General features: G+C 35.9%; 1 protein-coding gene and 1 pseudogene across 6 annotated transcripts in view; both read right to left on the reverse strand.

Moving 5' to 3' along the window:
* Nucleotides 1–442: 442 nt before the first annotated feature.
* The window catches only part of TC2N (tandem C2 domains, nuclear), a 44,672-nt gene continuing 25,474 nt past the window's right edge, over nucleotides 443–19,640 (reverse strand). For all 6 annotated transcript variants that reach the window (XM_019462056.2, XM_019462058.2, XM_019462059.2 and 3 more), the window contains 6 exons: nucleotides 19,162–19,262; nucleotides 18,660–18,776; nucleotides 14,515–14,706; nucleotides 7,851–7,965; nucleotides 5,390–5,589; nucleotides 443–3,450 (listed from right to left, as the gene is read on the reverse strand). In XM_019462056.2, the coding sequence (XP_019317601.1) occupies nucleotides 3,340–3,450; nucleotides 5,390–5,589; nucleotides 7,851–7,965; nucleotides 14,515–14,706; nucleotides 18,660–18,776; nucleotides 19,162–19,262 (836 nt within the window). In that variant the 3' untranslated portion in view covers nucleotides 443–3,339. The remainder of the gene's footprint in view (nucleotides 3,451–5,389; nucleotides 5,590–7,850; nucleotides 7,966–14,514; nucleotides 14,707–18,659; nucleotides 18,777–19,161; nucleotides 19,263–19,640) is intronic.
* On the reverse strand, nucleotides 15,011–15,973 carry LOC109274467 (40S ribosomal protein S3a-like; annotated as a pseudogene).

The raw sequence follows: 19,640 nt of genomic DNA on the forward strand, positions 1-19,640 counted from the left end.
TGAGAACCTGAATAAAATAAAGGGAGATGAAGAAGGAATTGATCCCTTTTTTCCTGCCTCACTGCTGAGCATCTCATATTCTCCTGCCCTCATACTGGGATTCATACCATTGATTCCACTGGTTCTCAAGCCTTCAGGTTCAGACTGAATTATGCTGTTGGCCTTTTTGGGTCTCTAGCCTGTATGACAGATCGTGGGATTTCTTAGCTTCCATAATACATGAGCCAACTTCTCATAATTAAAAAAAATCTATGTTTAAAAATGTATATATACACCTTGTTGGTTCTGTTTCTCTGAAAAAACCCTAACATAGTATACATAGAGACATTTTATCTGGTACTTCCCTCAATATACCCCATCAAATACCAAAAGGAAATAACGTATCCTTTGAAATATTGCTGTCATGATATAAAATAGTGAAATTTACTGAAAATTTCTAAAATCCTTCAAAAATAAACAATTATTTTATTAAACAAACAGTAACAATTTGGGGGGAAATTTTGGGAAATATGGTTTCAGTACAATAGTATCACAGAAATTCACATAACTATATTTAAGCAGAAGTTCACTTTAGCTTATTTTCAGCTCATAATTACATATGTTCAAAATGCCATTGGTTTCTTCTTAACGGTCTGGTAAATGCTGGAACTGATACACTTCAATGATAATTTCCCTAGGAGGTCTGCTAAAAGAAAAAGTCATGCAAAACCAAATGAAAGCTGAAGAGTGATGTTGTATTTTGACATGGGCTGTAGCTACCTAATTGTATCAATCTGAAAGCTTATACGTAAGTAAGCACAGTGTTAGGGATTAGCATTGTATAAACTATCAGCTATCAGTGTGAACCCTTCCATGGCTTTCTCTGGTCATCTAGCACCATTTTGATTCCCTTGTCCTTGTGATAAGTGGGTAAAGGTCAAGAAATACCCGAGTAAAAACAAAGACAAGTGATTTTTGCTTACTATCTCATGTTTTTATTACCAGCTAATGTTTTTTCTCATAATTTGAGTAGCTATTAACAAAAAAGTGTGTTTCTTTCCATATTTCATGTAAAGCTTCAAAGACAACCAGAATATCATCTGTATTCAGTACCTCTTGCACCAGAAAAAGGCTTAAGTAAAACTAATTAAAATATTTGGGAATTTAGTTGTGTCAATACTACTCTAACTGAAAGGTCTTTTAAGTGAAAAGATTTTTTTTTTAATTTTTTTATTTACCTATGATTCTAAGACATGCAAGAAACCAAAAAACCACACTTTCTCTGAAATTACACATTGTATACATATTGCAAAAACATTAAACATTAAATAATTTAAATTGAGTTAAATACATGACTACATATAATAAATTTAGGAATTGGAAGCATTAATAGAACACAAAAAACGGCTCAAATTAAATTCTAGATTTAAAAAAAAAAAACAATAAAGTCTGTTATTTATTGTCCAAAGCCAAAATACCTATTTGGTGGCTATTAAAACAGGTGTATTTGCAGAGGATTTTTAAGGCAGTGAGGCTACTCTGTATGAGACTACAGTGGTGACTATACGACCTTCTGCACTTGTCAAAACTCACAGAATGGACAATACCAGGAGCGAACCCTAAATTTGGGTGATAACACTATGCCAATGTAGGTTCACTGATTTTAGCAAATGTATCATTCTGGTGGGCTATGTTGATGATGAGCAAGGTGTGTGTATGTGGGGGTCAGGGGTACCTGGGAACTCTCTGTACCTTCCTGTCAATTTTGCTGTGAACCTAAAACTGCTCTAAAAAAATAAAGTCATTTGTCTCAAAGATGTAAAACACTACAGTCAAGGTGATTTCCCTTGAAAGTTCACGTGAGTACTGACCAATATTTCATTGTTCACAAATCTCAGAAAATTATTTCCAAATGCACACTGTCAACACCACCAGTATAACATAAACTCTAGGGAACAGAAGCAAAGAACGTGTAAATTAGGCATATTTTGTAGCTTGTGGAGATGATACCTAGGAAAAAAGGAATTAAGGGTTTACTTGAGAAAATCTTAATGAGACATACAGAACATAAGAACTAGAATGAAGAGGGTATTCTATAGCTATACCAAAGTATCTTCTGGTCTAAAATATCACCACCTACCTCCTGGCATGTGTGGACAAGGTAAGAGAGAAAGAAAAATGGAAGACCATGACCACAGAGCAGTTGGTCTACTCATTAGCAAAACTAAAGTCAGGCTTGCCAAGATCAAGGAAGGCATTATCTGTTTCTCCAAGCAGCTATTCTTTTAGGGCATAGTTTGCATAGCTGACTAACCTGAAATCAGGCCCACATACTGACTTCTAGTGAGTTCCTGAGAGAAACTGCAATAGAAAATATGTGCTATATAATGCTATCACGTACAGTTTCTTAAAAAACATGGGAAAATAGCATTGTGGATTATAGAACAAGTAGTTCATATATATATCTCTATATCTATATATCTATAGAGATATATATAAACACTAAAAAAAGGGAAATAATTATCATAAAATATTGAACTTGCTAATTAAGCTCATTTAGTTCTGCTAATTAGGAGGAGCTACATGGAGGATAATCTTATTCCAACTCCAATTAAAACAAAGGGTAAAATATTTGAGGGAGGAAAACACAGCAAAATGTGTACACACAAGGTTTCCAATTAAACTTCAACCTTCTGGTGTTTTCGTTTATTCTTGCCAAAACATAGCGTTCTATATTTGAAGTTTCTCGGAGATAAATAATTTATACAGTGGCAATGTGACGCCTTATGGGTAAGAAGTAAGAAACCTAGGGCACAACTCTTCCCCGAATACCTAAGAGCTGAAGTGGTTCGATGATTCATATTTGTTTTCTGAGAGAAGAGAGGTAGCAAGAGGTAAACAGTTGAGTCAAGATCTAATCAAGAATGACTGGCACTGAAACAGTCAGTAGTAAAGTCTTCTACATGTCTAACAGTACTAACAGAGACTTGATATACTAGATTTTAAATATCTAGGGAAAGCTTTCAAAAAAACCCATAAATGTAAGATAGCAATCACCACCTATGGTTGAAATTCTCATTAATTTTATAATTTATTTAGTTGCCCCAGAAATACTACTCTTTATTTCAGTATTTTGGCATAGTTTTAAAACATCCCTTTTATTTTGGATATCAGATATAAGTCATCCCATTTTCTTTAATCAAATTTAATTTTCTATAAGATCCATTACACATTACAATTATGACCTCCATAAATAAATTGACAAATGTATTGATTTGTCTCTTTTCATTGGTAGCAAATTGAAATCCTAAGTCTTCTAAAAGAATGTCAAATTCTTCATCAAATTAATGTGTGATGTCTTCAAGATGGATTTAATCTGTGCCACTTGATAACAACCTTTTCTGGATTTGTAATGGTTTCTTTCCACTGATTCACTGCTTCAGTGTTATTACTGTCTTCGCTTATCCAAATCTAGAAAGGAACAGTACAACCATTTAACAGAGTCTGAATTCAAACTGCTAATAACTCTTATGGATGAAAGACGAGTGGAAGTTTGGTTCACGTATTTTCAATTAAACATCTTTCCATTTTTCCAAAATTTTGTTTGATTTCTATTTGAAACGTAAATGTTAAAATACTTAACCTAGTCACCCTGCAGACTGGTTTAGATGAATCAATCCAATTTAAAAATTCAACATGAAAGATTATAAAAATCATTTCTCCCAAAACAGTAATTAGTATCTTTCGTTATTCAATAAGCCTAGGAGCTCAACTTACAATGGATCCTAATCATCTGAAACACTTCTGTGAGGATTAATGGAGACTAATCATGATTTAAGTTAGATTGGTAAGAAATGTCCATTTTAAGCACCTTTTACATTAGATAAAGCTGTGACTTTAATTGAAATCTAAACTAACTTTAGGTAACAGACATGAATGAATTTGAGAAAATTGCAAAGCATTATGCAAATGTAAGACATCACACTGGTTACACACCACAGAGGCAAGGTGGGCAAGGAACCCAAAGCCTGAATTCTCACCTCAGCTTTAGCCCTGCCAAGTGCCGCTACTTCGGAATTAACTTCTGTGAGACGGAGTTTCTAATTCTTTTAAATAAAGACACTGGCGCAGGTCACTGATTTTCAACCTTTCCCCCCTTAATTTCCTGATCTGAAGAACTTTACTTCATATAAAATCTTACAAAGAACCTTAGTATATGATATGAATCAGATAACGCCAGCATGCTCTGGCTGATGTAAGGGTGGGGAGACCTTGAGTCCACATTTGGCTACCCCATCATGATGGCTACTAAGGACACCAGAGAAGCCAGAGGGAACAGACGAACAGCCAGAACCCTTCCAGAATTATTATTCTTAACTGGACTGTCAACCAAGAAAATGGAATCACCAAAAACGTTATGCTGAAAATCACCTGAAATCTCCCATTCCATTCCTACATGATCGCTGAGGCTTAGTGAGATAGGAAGCCTTAACTGAACCCACTTCATAGGCCTCACGGCTTTGAAAAGTATGCTACCTATATGAGTTTTTGAGTCCAAACTCTTTCCCAAGTAGGAATAAATGAAGAACGACAAAACTGTAATTTTTTAAATAAATGTTTTAGATAAAACACATGAAGAAGTCGGTCAAAAAGTTATTATCAATCTTTGAAAATTCACATGTAATTTAAGGATTTCACATAGGCTGCTAATAACATCTTGTTATCAAGCAGACAGAAGCCTTTAAACCAGTGATGTAGATTTTGGAATTTAAATTCAAGCCAAACAATCATAATTAAGATAAAAGATAATGAGCTACTTTTGGAAACTACAAAGGAAACAAGTCCCTATAGGATTGGCAAGTAAGCAAGTGTTCTGTTGTCTTACACAGATGACTAAAAATTTTTAAATAGATTAATCTAGACACCAATACTATCTAAATACCACCACAACCACTGCTACCACTAATGTTTTCAAATTCAAATCTAACATTCAAGTTTCAAATTCAAATCTAACATTATTCAGTTAATAGCATACAGAGTTAAACATTAAATCGAACAGGACACAGAAAGAAGAAAGTTGGATATCTCCAGCCTTACAAAATCTGATTTAAATACTTAGCGTCAAACTCAACAGTACTGAAAAACTGACCTTTCTTATAGTGTTTACAGCTGAGAAGCTCAGAAATAGACTTATTTCAAGATAAGAAGCCTGATTGCTCAGAAATTCCAACTATTTGTATTAAAGCAAAGTGTGACAAGATTTCATTTTTGTGGCAACATTAAATTTTATGATGCTGAAGAATTTTACTCTATTCAACTTCAATTTTATCCCGTATTCCCTTTGATGACTAACTGCTTTGAGCATACAGAAGTGCAAGCAAAGAATTCAAGATAAAAAATCCCTACTAACCTGCCCCACAAAGTGTCGTCTTCTTACAGAGCTCCGACTGTAAAGCTTAATGAGAAAAATAATTTCTTTTTCATTCTGTCTGAGTGGAAAAATCATAGTTTCTCCCCACTTTACTCTGCCACTGGAGGCCTTCAGTAAGCGTGTCTTCTTCTTATAAATCAACTCTCCTGAACTAAACATTGCCACCTTCACAAAAAAACCTAAACAATAAGAAATTTTGATATGTAAAATTTTATTTTAAATGTCATAAAAGATACATATCTATATGTTATATTTGGTGTGAAAATACAGATAAGCCGCTTCTCAAGATCTGACAAAAAAAAAAAAAAAAAGATCTGACGAGCTCTTGGCATAACGGAAAACATCTCTAGTAAACTTTATAGTTCTCATCACGCTTTACAAAAAACTACAGCAACCTCCAATGAATCTAATCTTTCTCTAACCTGAATGCCATTAAAGACTGGAAACTGGAGGCATACAGGACAGTCAGCAATAGGGCAGCACACACTGAAAAGTATTATACAAAAGAGAGGGGCCAACTCTTTGGACAGCTGGAGGAATTTAGTTCACGGTTTTACACAGATAAAATTCTTTGCTCGAGACTCCTGAGGTTAAACACACACCCACTAGAGAAAATTTACTCTTTAAATAAATGGAGATAGAGAGCTTCCAGTAATGGCAGAATAGTTGTAGAAACTAACCTTCCCATAGATTAAAATTATAAATTCTGGGGAAAAAAAATATAAAAAACAAGTGCACAAGCCATTAAAGATTGACCAAAAGCAGGAAGAAATTGGAGGAGAGTCAGCTTTTACAGATGGGAACTGCACTGGGTAAAATTCAGGTTTATATAACTTTTCCCCTAAGCATACTCCCCCGTCTGCCCCGTCTCACTGACACGTGGTCCCTACAGCTCAGGCAGAGAGGGCAGTCTGACTAGTTTGAGTAGTCATGGGATACAGCTGAGGTGGCCAGGGCAGCAAGAGAGTGAGGAGGGAACTTCCAGAAAAAAGGGAGCTGCCAAGTGAGGACCTAGACGGACCATCAGATTTCCAACATGGAGATTATGATAATCCTGATAGCAGTTTTGATCAAAGAAAGACCCTATTAATGTCATAAATAAATTCCATCTGTGGATTTCTACTGATGTCCTTATTTCCTAGAATATTAACCCTATGTAGCCCTGGTAATTTATTCTTTTAATACCACGTTAGATTTTATTTGCTTATTTTTATTTTATGATTTTTCCATCTATCTACATAAGTGGTAACAGTCTAGAGCTATTTTTTGTGTGCACTATCCTTTCTGTTTTGATATCGAGAATATGCTAACCTCATAAAGTTACTTTTTCCATCGTTTTCATGCTTTGGAACAGCTTATATAAAATAGGAATTAAATGTTCCCTGAAAGTTTGGTGGAATCCACCAGTAAAATCATCTTGGCCTGGTGCTTTTATTAGAGGAAATTCTTTAACTACCTACACATGGTTATCATTTTATTCAGATGCTCTCCCTCTTTTGCAGTGAATTTCAACAATTTTCTTCTCCAAAAATCAATTATTTTACAGAGATGTTCAAATGAATTGATATAGTTATAAATGGGGTTGTCTTATTTATTATTGAACCACCTTCAAATTTGAAATGTTATCTTCTTCCTTGTGCCTGTTTATTTTTTGCTCGATCCAATTTACTGTAGGTTTGTCTATTTTACTGATCTTTTCGAAGAAACAGTTTTTGGCTTTATTGATTATGTCTTTTGCTGTTGTCTCCGTATCTATCAACTTTGGCTTTACCTTTAATTCCTTACCTCTACTTTCCTTTGTGTTTGTTGTTTTTTCCCTAACTTCCTGAGCTGAATGGTCGCTTGCATTTATTTTCAGACATCCACTGCTTTTTGCCCACCTGCAGGGATCTTCTCCCCTTGTAGCCGAATAAAGGAGCACTCTTACCTCACTCTTAGCCCTTAGGGAGGACTGACTTCACACCTCCAGCTCTAGGAACAGCCATATAAACCAGGCCTATGCAACCAAAACATCAGAGCCCCTTCTGGTGCCCAAAGGCACAGGGAAGGAAAAGTGTTTCAAGGTTTATGTGTGATATTTTCTGGGGGTTTTTTGAATTAAGTTTCTAGTTAGCAGAATACTCAACAATGGGCATAGACCTAGAGAAAAGACAAATTATCTAGGCTGGTGAAATATATCTGACAGTCCTCTGGACACTCAACCTATATAAACTAATGACCCAAATAAGGAATAGCATCAAATGGATAAAAATCCAAGAGACTATGGAGTAGACACATGGCTGAAATCTGAAATCCAATAAAGTAATTTTAAGTTAAAAGGTAAGTATTTAAGTTAAATAACAAAAGTATGATTTTAATTTCCATTGTTAAGAAATATAGGAAAAACTAGCTTTGACTAATATTTTCCGAAGATTTCACTTTGAACCACAGATATACTTACTCAAAGTGAGAGGTGATGAACAGCTTGGAAGGTATTGTGCCTCGAGAATCTGTAACTGAATTCTGCTATTTACTGCTTGAAAACAAGTCCCCAATTCAAGTTCTGCATGGCAAACCTAGGTATCAAAAAAGTACCATTTGATAATTAAGAATAAAGTTTTGGAGATATTTCAAAAATTCAAAAGCAAAGAGCTACAATTTTAAGTTTTGAAAGCGATGCCTTTTATTGACACACAAAATTATGATAGAAAATATGGTTAGGATAAATGCATGGATTCTGTAAATATGAGGTACTCACTTTCACGGATTCTGAAAAGCCAAGTTAAACCTACATACTTGATCCTTCAAAACCAGGGAGGTCAAAAGATATTTCAAATTGAAAACAAATGAAATTCTTCAGCAGTTTTTGTAAAGAAAATGTCCATGAAATAAACACCAAAAAAGGCCACTTTCAAAACATTTAGTCATTTGAATTGTTTTTAAGAATACATAAACTATAATGAAAAGCTTCATATATAAGAACCACCATTATTTTTTCTGACTATAGACACAGCAGTAGATGCTACCCAGATTAGAAGATTTGAAGACAAAGGATTACTACAAGGAATAAATGTGTAGGTTAAGAGCTGAATTACTATGCTGAATGAGAGCCAGCCAAGAAAGTTGGCAAAAAGGAAGCTAATGAAAGCGACGGAGGCAGTAAATAATAAGGAAAAGGTCAAAGAAAACCTGAGGCAAACAATGAAATGAAGGAGATTCAGAGGGGAAAAAGTTAAAATGTGCTCTTCTGTAGCACTGACTAAAGAAGAAAGTTAGTAATCCGTGAGATGGAACACAAGCCAGCCTACTTATGTGGATTTCAAAGTCCTTGAAGTAAAAAATCAAGGAGAGAAACACAAAGTCATCCAAACAGAAAAATACTACTGTTCACATGTTGAGAAGAAAGAACATCAGGTTAACAGACCTCCCTGGGGCCCAGCACAGACAGGCACAAAAATCTTTGTGAGTATGGATTCCAACAAAGCTACAGAATGGCTGAATGACACTTGATGAAGAGATTTGTATTTGATAATTACCGAGTATTCCCCAACCATTGGCACATAACTCACTGAAAAAGAACCTTTCCATGTATCTGCCATCGACTGAATCATGGACATTTCCTTCAAGACAGGATTTGGCATTTTAAAATTGCTCATGCCAGGATTAAAAAGATGTGTACATGTGTCTACACACACACACACACACACACACACACACACACACACACACAGTGGAATATTACTCAGCGATAAAAAAGAATGAGATCTTGCCATGTGCTACAACGTGGATGGACCCAGAGGGTATCATGCTTAGTGAAATAAGATACAGACAAATATTGTATGATGATACTCATATATGGAACCTAAATAACAAAACAAACAGACTTTCACATACAGAGAACCAACTGGTGGTTGCCAGGAGGGAGGTGAGTGAGGGGATGGGTAAAGTAGATAAAGGGGATTAAGAGGTGCAAACTTCCAGTTATAAAATAAAGAAGTCATGGAGATGAAAAGTACAGCATAGGGAATACAGTCAGGAATACTATAATAGCACTACATGTGACAGATGGTACCTACACTTACTGTGGTAAACACAGAGTAACGTACAGAATCACTGAATCATTATGGTGTATACCTGAAGCTAATGTAACACTGTATGCCAATTATACCTGGATTTAAGAGGGTTTCTGGGGGTGGGGGAGAGGGGAAAGTGGGTGATGGGCATTGAGGAGGGTACCTGTTGGGATGAGTGCTGGGTGTGGTAGGGAACCAATTTGACGATAAATTATATTTAATAAATAAATAAATAAAAATTTTAAAATTAAATTGGTCATGACATAAATCGAGAGCGAGGCAGTGAAAAGTGAACCACTTTAAAGTATAGACTCAACTGTCAAGGTTAGACTCCCCCTTGAAAAGTCTAAAATGATGATCAAACTTGTCTATTTTGGCAACAAATGCTGAATTCTAATAAAAAAGTGAAAGTACTATTTTTGCTTTTATAATCAGAGCTTAAGAATGGATTAATAAATCTTTTTTGGTAGCCATATATAAAACGGAGCTCTTTCTTATTTAAAAAAATGCTGCTGTTCTTGGCGTTTAAAAAAATAGATTAAATACAGTTACTTGGGGTGCTCGGTGGCTCGGTCGGTCGAGAGCACGACTCCGGAGTTTGGCCCAGGTCGTGATCTTCCAACTGTGAGACTGTGCTGACAGTGCAGAGCCTGCTTGGGACTCTCCCTCTCCCTCTCTCGCTGCCCCTCCCCTGCTGGCGCTCTCTCAAAATAAATAAATAAACATTAAAAAAAAGCAACGACAGCTATTTATTATTTACAAAACACCAAGGAAACTATGGGTAAAATTTTTTTGTTATTATGGTTCTGTGTCCACAATGTAACAACACTTATGAAAACACCTAAAGGTGGCAAAACTTCCCTCAGTGTTACACACTTGTAGAGCTCACTCTCACAAAACAAAGCCGCGCTTGGCAAAGGTTTGCTATTTCTAATTTGCCAGTGTCATTTCTGAATTCAACTTATTTATTATGTTCCAGGATATTAATTCAGATTGTGAAAAACTATTCAAAGTGGTTTTCAATGTCCCTATAACCGAAAAATTAAAATTCCAATCAGGGCACCTGGGTGGCTCAGTCAGTTAAGTGTCCAACTCTTGACTTCGGCTCAGGTCATGATCTCAGTTTGTGGGATTGAGGGTGGCGTCAGGCTCTGAGCTGACAGCACAGGACTTGCTTAGGATTCTCTCTGTCGCTCTCTCTCTGCGCCTCTCCCCAGCTCGTGCACACTGTGCATGCTCTCTCTCTCCCAAAATAAATAAACTTTTAAAAAATAATAAAATAAAATAAAATACCAATCAATTAGCACGTATAAAGTGCATTTTTTTTTTTAACGTTTATTTTTGAGACAGAGAGAGACAGAGCATGAATGGGGGAGGGACAGAGAGAGAGGGAGACACAGAATCGGAAGCAGGCTCCAGGCTCCGAGCCGTCAGCCCAGAGCCTGACGCGGGGCTCGAACTCACGGACCGCGAGATCGTGACCTGAGCTGAAGTCGGATGCTCAACCGACTGAGCCACCCAGGCGCCCCTAAAGTGCATTTTTAATGGCCACAAAACTATGGAAGATACATGATCTCTAATCCTGCAACATGTATCCTTTTTTAAAGAAAAGAAAACTTTCCAAGCCTTCCTTGAATCGTTGTTGAAAGTGAAAAGCATAGTTAGAGAAAACCATGATCTGGTGATCTCTGAGAATATCTTCTTGAGGGGAAGTGACATATGGTAGAGCTCGTCCTGGAATCGATGCTTCTGTTCAAATCCTGGCTCGCCAACTACTGGCTGGAGGAAATCATGCAAGTGCTTTGGTGTGTCGGTGCCCTCAGTAGGGATACCGAGAGCAGAAAGCTCATAGATTTGAGTGTGAGCATTAAATCACCTAACACCACATCAGTTGTATGTAAGGCTCTGTAAATAAAAATCTCATCTTTTCCGCATTATTCAACACAGAGACTTGGGTTCTCAAATAAATACTTACGTTACTATTTGTCAGGGTCAAGAACTCTCTACTAAGACGTTAGCTCTACATGAAAGTTCTGCTGTGTGTGGTGGCATAATTGTCACCGTGGAGGATGGGTGTGAAAGTCCGGCTCTGTCAACTAGAATATCAATTTTCCTCCTTGACACAGGAAACAAAGCATACTATTTTTGCATTGGCCAATAATATGAAACATTCACACTAATATAAACCCACTGGTCCAATATAGCCCCTAAGTTCTTCTTTCAGGCCATCAATCTTTTTGTACCCCTAGGACCTAACACACAACAGATACACAATTTTTGCAAGACCTCTAAAACATGAAGTAATTTGGTAGAAACTTAGCCAAAATCACTCATTCAGATTCTCCAAGGCAGATAAGATTATAACAACTCAATTCTCCAGAAAATACCTTTGCTGAGTTATCTTCTGATATACTCTACTCGTCTTTAAAGTTTAGTAAATGAATTATCCATTTGAATAATATATTTTGTGCCTTCTGTAAACTATGGTTGCAGCTTAAGGTCTACCAAACCTAGTTTCAAAGATGCAAGTGACAAACTCCTTGTCACAGTTACAAAGCAAATATCCTACATTTAAACAGAATATAAAAATAATCTAATATAGCATGCTTCCGTTTAATCATTTATTCTTTCATTCCTACCTACGTACCAACGGTCAATACCAAGAATATAATTAGGCCCTTGCTAAGAACACAGTAAAACATAAAGAAAACGGATGGAAGCTTGAGCCTTGTTTTGTTTAAACCAAGTAACTGAATTCTAAGTTGTAATAAATACCGTACAGAGAACACATTGGAGATGGAGACAGAAAATAATAGACAAGAAAGAACTATCTAAAAATTTCACTTCTTGATCACTTATAGAAATCCTTTTTTATTTTTTAATCTCTACTTTAATTCCCTTCTAATTTGCTGGTTCTCAAGCCAGAGTGCAGAGTAGAATCACCTGGGAAGTTTCTAAAAACTACAGATGCTTCTTCATCAAAATAAAAAGCTTCTGCACAGTGAAGGAAACAATAACCAAAATTAAAAGGCAACTGACAGAATGGGAGAAGATACTTGCAAATGACGTTATCAGATAAAGAGTTAGTATCCAAAATTTATACAGAACTCACCAAACTCAACACCCCCCCCCAAAAAAAATAATCCAGTAAAGAAATGGGCAAAAGACATGAATAGACACTTCTCCATAGAAGACATCCAGATGGCCAACCGACACATGAAAAAACGCTCAACATCACTCATCATCAGGGAAATACAAATCAAAACCACAACAAGATACTACCTCACACTTGTCAGAATGGCTAACATTAACAACTCAGGCAACAACAGATGTTGGCAAGGATGTGGAGAAAGAGGATCTCTTTTGCACTGCTGGTGGGAATGCAAACTGGTGCAGCCACTCTAGAAAACAGTATGGAGGTTCCTCAAAAAATTAAAAATAGAACTACCCTATGACCCAGCAATTGCACTACTAGGTATTTATCCAAGGGATACAGGTATGTGTTTTGAAGGGACACACGCACCCCAATGTTTATAGCAGCACCATCAACAATAGCCAAAGTATGAAAAGAGTCTAAATGTCCATCGATGGATGAATGGATAAGGAAGATGTGGGATACAAATACAATGGAGTATTACTCGGCAATCAAGAAGAATGAAATCTTTCCCTTTGCAACTATGTGGATGGAACTAGAGGGTATTATGCTAAGCGAAATTATTCAGAGAAAGACAAATATCATATGACTTCACTCATATGAGGACTTTAAGATATAAAACAGATGAACATAGGGAAGCAAAAATAACATAAACACAGGGAGGGGGACAAAACATAAGAGACTCTAAAATACAGAGAACAAACAGAGGGTTGCTAGAGGGGTTATGGGAGGGGGGATGGGCTAAATGGGTAAGAGGCATTAAGGAATCTACTCATGAACACACTGTTGCACTCTATGCTAACTTGGATGTAAATTATAAAAAATAAATAAATTATAGAAAAAAAAAAAACAACTATAGATGATTCTGGCCTCCCACCTCCCATCTCCCCCCACCCTCTCCACCCCCCACCAAATTCTGATTTAATGTGTAGCCAGGATAAGAACCACTTTAAGTCACATTAAATATTTTTGAAGGCAGGTAAAATATAAATCCTATATAAATTTAAAATTACATACAGGCTTGGCCTTATAAAAGCTTATAAAGATTTAAAGATTAAAAATTTTCTATAACTGTTATCCTGACACAGAAACTATATAAGTAAATTATTAGGGATTTCTAAACAATTTTAAGATAGTGTTCAGCTGGCTAGTTGAGAGAAACAAATTATCAGGTCTCAAAAATCAATCAGCACTACAGATAATCAAGTTCTTTACAAAAACAGACAAACTAGCTGTTAAGAACCTCCATTCTACCCAATTTATGGATAGATATTGAGCTTGCTCATGATTAAAATCACTTTCCTAATCTCTTTTAAGGCACTCTTTTTTTTTTTTTTTTTTTTTTAAGTAGGCTTCACACCCAGCCTGGAGTCCAGTGTTGGGCTCAAACTCATGACCTGAGATCAAGACCTGAGTTGAGATCAAGAGTCAGATGCTTAACCAACTGAGCCACCCAGGTGACCCAACAGAATTTTTTTTTTTTTAAGGCAGTCTTGTTTGAATTTGGAATTTATGATTCCCAACTTTCTTTCTTGCTCTTCCTAAATTATCAGCTATAAAAGAAATTTTTAAAAACTTAATAAAATGATTCCTAACTTCAGGATGATTTTCCTGAAGTATAAAATATGAAACATTAATAAAAATGTCCTAGGAGAAGGTAACCCTAAGGTTATTTTTCAATGGAGAAAGCAAAGGGTCTCTGTTAACCTTTTATCACTTATGTAAAAAGCCTTATTAAACAATGACATCATTATTATTACTATTATTATTGCTTCTTGAGAGCCTTCCCGATCCTCTAATATATTCTAGAGTGTTCAAGTTATACTCCAACAGAAGGTCAGCCACAAAATAATTCTTAAAGTATAAAACACTTTTATAGTGATACTACTATCACTTACAGAAATTTTTGAAGGTGGCGTTATATCCAAAGAGTAATCCATCTCCTGTGTGCTAAGAGCTCTGAGTGACAGTGAGCATTCTCCAATGGTTTTCTTCCTGGGTGTCTGGGTTTGAATCTTAAATACAAGCCTTACGGTTTGTAGACTTTGGAGTTTAATAGCAAATACAAAAGTTTCCATAAATTCAATACTCTAAAAAAAAAAATGCAGGAAAATAATATAAAATATATAAATAAAAGGACTGAAAAAGAGATGATATGGCAATACCAAAGAAATGAAAATAACATTTTATAATCTAGGAAAGAAAGATCTAATTTTTTACAACAAAAAAATATCTTTCAGTGTAAATTAAGATGACAATGACCATGAGTTGTTTTTCCAGAATTTATCCTGGATACTGCCTTTCTTAATGTCACAAATTACCTATCTATCTATCTATCTATCTATCTATCTATCTATCTAAAACATCCCAAATAAGATTTTTTATTTGTCACCATTAAATGTCTGAATTTTAAACAGATTCTTGGACTGGTGGTTCATATCTATCAGCTCATTCAACTTTAGCACAACTTTAGCATCCCCAGTAGCTTTTCCAGAACCACTACCTTCACCATGAAGCTCCATGAGCTTTCCCAATTCAAGCTTGGGCTTCTTCAGCATTTTTACTTTTCTAACAAAGACATCAGGGAGTGGATAAATAGACTGACAAGCCTTCTCTATGTGTTTTCTGATGCTGTCTGGAATCAATTTATTGACCACTTGTTTCAAGTCACTTGTCTGCAACTCTCAGGTCATGATTTCCATCATCTTTTTCCGAATTTGGCGGGCCTGTTGGTACTGAGCATAAGAGGTCTTCCGAATCTGATTGTTGTGTTTTTTACTAAAACCGACACAAAAGAGACGAAGCAAATACCCGTTGGGAGTCTTGACATCAACGTGAGCTTCAATCATCGGTCTGCCATTTTTTGACCATGGAGCACATTTTGTCCCAGGTAAGATCCATGCCATGGAAATTAGTCAGGCAGTTTTTTCCCTGAACATCTTCAGTAATTAGCTTGAATTTCCTAAATGGAACTTCATCATTTTGCAGATCAGCAAGGCTTACTTCAAACACACGACCCTTAAGGCCATCAGATGTGATTTTGGTTCCTTGAGTTCTCATGACTAGTGTTTTTCCAATATTTCTTATATTAAACATTGCTGGTGCTTTTACATCATACCAATCTTTCTTTGAAAATGGATCAACCACTTTCTTCTTGGCTCCCTTTTTGCCACCTTCCATAAGACACTTGTTCTTGCCTACCGCGATGGCACTGCTCAGGGAGCCAAAAGGGCGGAAGTCACAAATTATCCTTTTAATTACTAAGGGATTCAGGTCAATATCAACACCAACTTTAGCAGAATACAGCTTTTCTCCTTTTTGAAAACTGGGTTTGTTTTCCATCTTTGGTTCTGGGGCCTCATTCCTGCTATCCACCGCAATTTTTCAACAGTAAGTGGTTCAAGAATCTCACATGTGCTCTCTCAGGAAGTACCCCAAATCTATCCATTCACATTAAGAGACCTAAATTATTTCTATTCTTTTTCTAATGTTCTTCCCACCTACCTTGGGATTTGATTTCACTTTTTGTGATGTTTGCTCCACTCTCTCCAATCTGAAAATCAATCTCCTTAAAAAGTCCTATCTTCTCTCATTAGCATCCAGTCCAGGCAGCAAGTCAGTGTTTTTCATGCTCAGAATATTTTCCCAAATGTTCTTTTTGTTACTTTTAATATTTTGTTATTCTAACATCTTCTTGACACTAGACTGATTTTCGCTATACACTTCCTTCTTCCCATCTTTACTGCTTTCGTTTGAAAAGGAGTTTTGGTTTTTTTTTTTTTTTCCTTTTGAAAAGACAAGATATCTGATCTGGGTAACTAAAATCAGTATCTTAGATACGGTGCCCAAATTTTCACTTTTATTGTAATTGCTTATGTCTGTATAATCAAAATTGTTTCTGAGAGCCTCCCAACCACCAGAGCTATCTTTTTCTCTCAGAGTCTCAACCACAGGACCACACCAACAATATAGTATACATAAAATGTTTAATTTTTAAATTGAGATGCAATGAGATTACACATGAAGTAATAAGTGTGTTGGCTGACTTCACATTTTGCTATAATAGAGGTAAACAAGTTGATAAATAGTAATAAATCTTAAAAGTAAGATCCCATGGCAACTTTAATGTAAGAACAATTTTTCCTAACTTTTCCTAAGTTAACTCACAGTTTCATTTGAAAATCAGGAAGTGAAATTGTTTAATTCAGGAAGGATTCATTTTGAGTGTCAGCATCATAACCAATTAAAATTTATTTCCATCTAGACTTTCTAAAAGGCATATTTTCAGTGTGAGATACTAATACATATAAACCAACTTTGATTACTATCTTTTTACTTAAGAGCATTTTTCCATGTCCTTAAAAATTCTACCTAAAAATTTTCTACAGCTGCCCAGTATTCTATCACACAGTGTTATGGTTTAAATTTGGCCTCCAAAAGATATGCTGAAGTTCTAACCCCCAGTAACTCAGAATGTGACCTTCTTTGGAAATAGGGTCTTTGAAGATGTAGCTAGTGACGTTAAGGTGAGGTCATCCAGGAGTAGGTGGACTGCCAATCTACTAGGACTAGAGTCCTCGTAAGAAGGCGGCCACATGAAGACACAGTGACAGAAGGAAAATGCCATGGGAAGATGGAAGCATGAAACAAAGTCAAGGAATGACTCAGACTGCTAACCATTACCAGGGGCTTGGAGAGTGGCATGGAACAGATTTTCCCTCGCTGCTGAAGGAAAGAACCAACACTAATGACATCTTGATTTCAGACTTACTCTAAAACTGTGGGAGAGAAAATTCTGTTGCTCTAGGCCATCCAGTTTGTGGTACTTTGTTACAGCAACCAGAGGAAACTCATACACATGGTATATATACCATGAATTTTCTCAACCGATCCCCTATTAAGACACGTAGATAGTTTCCAACTTTTCCCCTATGAACAAAACTGCCAAGAATACTTTACACATTTTTTATTTGCCTTTTAAACTCCTTCCATGGAACACATTCCAAGTAGAATTACTATGTAAAAGCACATAAATATTTCAAGGTTTCGATGTGTTTTGTCAAAATAATTTCCAGAAAGTTCTATATTCTAGAGTATTTATGAATTTTTTTCTTCATTTTAATAAGCAAAGAAAAAAAGAGAGAAAGCAATATGCAATTTAAATTCATATTTCTATAATTACTAGTGAGAGTAAATTTTTTCATGGTATTAGTCATTTGAGAAACCTTATTTTTAAATTATATGTACTTACAGAAAACACCTTTCATTTGCATGGAAAAACACTAACCTCTCAACATGTATCAGGAGACAAAAATGAAGATGTATTTAAACTAATGTGAAATCTGAAATCTATAAAACCATAGTCAGGATAAGTCTTCCAGTTATAATAGCTGGAAGTATTTAAAAGAAATTTATTGCAATCATGCAATTATTTCACAAAGCCAAAGCAGGGTAGGAGGAGGGACGATAAAAATACAGACATTTATTTTCCTTTCATACAAGAAAAACAGTCTTCTTAGATATTGTTTATCTTGTACATACTTTAGTGATTAAGATTTTCTTTTTAGGGGTGCCTGGGTGGCTCAGTCAGTTAAGCGTCCAACTCTAGATTTCAGCTCAGGTCATGATCATGCGGTTTGGGAATTCAAGTCCCACATCTGGCTCTGCACTGGCAGTGTGGAGCAGCGTGGGATTCTCTCTCTCTCTCTCTCTCTCTCTCTCTCTCTCTCTCTCCCTCTCTCTCCCTCTCTCTCTCTCTCTCTCTCTCTCTCTCTGCCCCTCTCCAGCTCATTCTCTCACTCTCTCGCAAATTAAATAAACTTAAAAAAAAAGAAAGATTTTCTTTTTAAATACATCTTAATATTGGACACTGATGTATCAAATATTTTTAAGGCTCAAAATTATCTTTAAAAAGCAAGAGGTATATAATTTGCAATTTCCCCCCCAAAAACACTTTCTTATTCCAATTTTTTAAGTGGTTTAGAGTGACAAATATGAAAAAAAAAACCCATAAAAAGAAATTAAAACAAAAACAGCCACTTACATTACAGCCTTCCTTTGCTGAAGATTTGAAATGCACTGGTTTGGGCAATGTTAGTATTCCTTTTATAGAAATAGTAGGAGTGTCTCCACAACTAGAAGGCCAACTTAAATCTTTGCACTAAAAAAATTGAAAATACAGATTGAATTTTATAAAGGACTCTGACAATGCAAATATTTGATTATTTCTTGAGTTAATGACTTAAATACAAACTATAAAAGTAAACTAATCTACTGAGCTCTCGTTTCATCTACATTGAAATAATTTGACATTTAATGTTCTAGACATCGTATCAATCTCCTTGTTGAGGTTAAAACCATAATTCCATCATACCTACAGATTTATTTTCTTTACTCTTTACTAAATACAGTTTTCTGCAAAATGTTACAGAATCCTAAATTCCAAAGAAAGTATTGTCCCATTCCCCATTGAGAGAAACAGTAGATGCTTATAGTGAAAATATTCAGTTTTGTAAGCAAAGTTGGTATTAACTAAGTTAACTTACCTGTAAAACTGTGATCCAGATCTGCTCTACTGAAGAATTATAAAACACTTTCACATTCAATCTCCCAAAATCTCTTTCATCTCCTGACAGAGTAATTGTATCTGAATTGTAAAAGATAGGGACATTTGAAATGTTATGCAATCCTTCTAATCCAATCATGCTTTGATACAATCCAATTTTTTTTAATGTTTTCATTTATTATTGAGACAAAGAGAGGCAGAGCATGAGCAGGGGAGGGGCAGGCAGAGAGGGAGACACAGAATCCGAAGCAGGCTCCAGGCTCCGAGCTGTCAGCACAGAGCCCGACACGGGACTCAAACTCACGGACTACGAGATCATGACCTGAGCTGAAGTCGGGCGCTCAACCGACTGAGCCACCCAGGCGCCCCGATACAATCCAGTTTTAAGAGTACAACTGAAAAATGGCAAAATTACTCTTTTAAATTGCCACTTTAATAAGACAAAAATGACACATCAAC

This window comes from Panthera pardus, unplaced genomic scaffold, assembly GCF_024362965.1.
Source record: "Panthera pardus isolate Hobbes unplaced genomic scaffold, ASM2436296v1 HiC_scaffold_24, whole genome shotgun sequence".
Taxonomy (NCBI): Eukaryota; Metazoa; Chordata; class Mammalia; order Carnivora; family Felidae; genus Panthera; species Panthera pardus.